Source organism: Solanum pennellii, chromosome 5 (genome assembly GCF_001406875.1).
Source record: "Solanum pennellii chromosome 5, SPENNV200".
Lineage (NCBI taxonomy): Eukaryota > Viridiplantae > Streptophyta > Magnoliopsida > Solanales > Solanaceae > Solanum > Solanum pennellii.
Window position 1 is genome coordinate 74,475,322 of NC_028641.1, and position 3,346 is coordinate 74,478,667.

The 3,346-nt window shown below is 28.6% G+C and overlaps 1 protein-coding gene across 1 annotated transcript in view; it reads right to left on the reverse strand.

Annotated features, from left to right (window-relative positions):
- Window positions 1-1,212: 1,212 nt before the first annotated feature.
- Window positions 1,213-3,346, reverse strand: part of LOC107018977 (peroxidase P7-like) — a 3,914-nt gene continuing 1,780 nt past the window's right edge. The window contains exons 3-4 of the mRNA XM_015219569.1: window positions 2,553-2,718; window positions 1,213-1,829 (exon numbers count right to left, since the gene is read on the reverse strand). Coding sequence (XP_015075055.1) covers window positions 1,435-1,829; window positions 2,553-2,718 — 561 coding nt within the window. The 3' untranslated portion in view covers window positions 1,213-1,434. The remainder of the gene's footprint in view (window positions 1,830-2,552; window positions 2,719-3,346) is intronic.

The following is a 3,346-nucleotide window of genomic DNA, read 5'->3' on the forward strand; positions in this document are numbered from 1 at the left end:
AGACAAAGTTGAATAATTGTTTTGTCACAAAAAAATAGTTTAGTGACTTTTATTGTAATAAATTAAAAATTGAGTGACCATTTGTGAAATATTTCGCTAAGATTGAAGCAAACTGAATAATATCGGTATGATGAATTTCATCAATGTACCTAATTTTTTTCTAATGTATACTATATAGTTCGAGCCAGAAGCAGTGAATTTATCATTTGAATTTCTATGTTGTTTATCAAATTTGAATAGTTTTAATTTGAATCAATGGTGTGTGAAGTGTGTGAAATGTTCTTTTTTTCTTCTAATTTCCCAGCTTTAAGTTTATGTTGATAAATTTTCTCTCTTTTTTTTTTAATTGTTGTAATTGTAATGAATACTGCCCAAGATGAATTTGATAATGTATATTTGTCTGGCTCTCAGTCTTTACCATCTTTTATTTTATTTTTTCAATTATTTTCTCTACTTGAACATTGAGTTTTTTTTGTTTATTTTCTTAAAAAAATTCCATGGATGAGAAGTATCAGCTGAGTTAAGAATTAATATTGTATGAATTTGTAGTTAGAAAATTAACAGAAAAAGAGTGGGGTTGTTGAATACCCATCAATTAAATAAAAGTGGAAAAATTAATATATTGTGGTTTTTATAGGTCAGTATAAGATATAAGATTCAAGTTATTTATACTGATAAAATCAATTTACATTTTAATGTAATTTATTATAAAAAGTTGCTTATTTGCTATTAGAGTACATAAATACGTATTTTAACTTGATTTAATTAATTGACAACTAATAATATTTCAATGTTGAAACCATATCTAAACAATTCTAACTTATTTTCACCGTGTGACGAATAAAGACCTCATGTTAATATGATACATAATTTTTGAAGGTATCTAAATGATCATTTTTTAAGTTGGAGCGTTCAACTCAAGATCGAATTTATATGTAAAATATGAGGCAAATATACTTATAATAATCTGTCAGATCCATAAAACTAGGTATTTTATGTATATATTTTCTAAAATTCTAACATCAATGCTATAAAAATGCAAAATAATGCACTTGATTAAATATTGTTGAGTCACGCACCTCGAGGATTCGGGGATCAATTCACCTTTAATACATTTTTTCCTTGTTAAAATGTCAAGTGCTTAATTGTCAATTGAGGCCAAGTTAAAATGTCTAAATTCGATAATATTAATAAAATATTTGCAAGTAATCCTTTGACTAACAAAAAGTGTGTTTAAGTTATTCATAATATTCCAATAGAGATACAAATACAAAATGCTTTAAGCCTTTAACACACATTGAACTTTCATATTAAGAAAGAAATATTTGACTAATTAAACTATAGAGTAAAATAAAATCACACATCTTAAACTCAAAATAGGCATTTTCCACACTTAAAACACACACACACACACTTAATACCAATATTCAACCCTTAATTTCTTCTACGACAGTTCTTCCTAATTTCACCATTCGATCCAGTAAGTGGACGAATATCGCCCATCTTGATCATAGCAGTCACAAAATCAGAGTTGAAACTGCTAGGATTATTGATGTAAGACCTAACAATCGAATCAGCAGATCCTCCGTTGAATAATTGTTGATCAGAATGTAGTAGACCCTTTTTATTCACGAGATTCTTAAAATAATTATTATCGAATTTCGAAGGCGTTTGGAGATCGAGTGGTGCTAAGTTGTTGTCACCTGAGCCTGAGTTTCTTGGACAACTATTTTGCCTTGTTCTTGCAAATGATGAATCTATGTTGTTGGTCTCATTGTATATACGTGCCCTAAATGTTGTGCATCTTGCTTGTCCAATTGTGTGAGCACCTATAAAATACAAACATAGAAACAATCAAATTTTATGTATGAAATTTCCCCTGTTTACGGAGGGTGGACGTTCAGTATTTTCAAATTTTGATTTTGATAATTGGTAATTGAAGATAGATACTAATTAGATATCGAACTTCGAAAGTTTCAGTACGGTAAATTAAACTTCGGTTCAGTAGCTACACATATATTCATAATTTGTCCAACATTTGACTTATTAGGTTTTTAGAGAAATCAGGTATAGAGGTTAAATCTTCATTCTCAAGTTCTAATATTATGAATATAGGTCAATCAAGATATCCAAATCAACGTAAATGTTATCCATAACAAAAGTCAAAAATTTCGTTTAAGGTGTTCAAAATTTAATATATATATACGAATAAAAAATAACTTTGACATGAATATTTCGTATAATTTTTTCTCTATATATATATATTGAGTAAAGGGTGTTTCACTAGCCAACCTGAGTTATATGTGGCTACGCCACTCCACCGAGGAATATGGTGAGATAGATCATAAACGAAATTACCCCCACCCCCTTTAAGCTTGAAATTAACCCCTTTGACCTTTGACTAATAAGTCTTGATGTGGAGAGTTACGTAATATAATATACGTACTTATAAAAATATTATTAGAAAAAATGAAAGTTGATTCAGACATTACCGTCATTATAAATAACTAAATAAGAAAAAAAACAAAGGAATTATAGGGAAAAGAACAAACCAGATAAGGCAACCATATCCTTTGTAGAAAGGCCAACAGCACTAAAACTTGAGATGAGTCTATTTAGGTTAAAAGTAGGAGCTGGAATGCTACTATTGGCAGCACCTTGGCTTGCTGTTCTGGCATCTCTTCTGCCCAATTTTACATTCCAATTAGGCCCTCCAAGCTGCATATATACATAAAAATAAATTAAATAAACTTTTAAATACACCTTTTTGACTTAAAAAGTCAATAAACATGTTGTGCCGGGTGACAGGAATCCTCTGAGATTAGTTGAACAGGCTGACAGTCGACAGAAAATGCTATTTTCTGATTAGTCGGTCACGAAAAATATATATACCAAATTTTTATATTTAAGAATCTTTAGCCACTCAAACATTATGATATGTTTAAGATTACAAATTTAAAAAGAAAAAGTTAGTTATATTTTGTGTTGAGTCAAATTAAGTAGTTACCAAGATGGCTGAAGTATATATATACACAACATACACACTTTCAGTGTATATATTGTGTATAGATATGTATATTCTATGTATAATATAAGTCAGTATATATAAATTTAGTATAAAGTATACACTGTCCGCGAAGTATATATACTCACCATACACACTTTCAGTGTATAGAAATGTATATTTTATGTATAGTATAAGTCTATGTATATATATTTAGTATAAAGTATACACTGTCCGCGAAGTATATATACTCACCATACACACTTTTAGTGTATATATTGTGTATAGATATGTATATTCTATGTATAGTATAAGTCAGTATATATATATATATATATATAT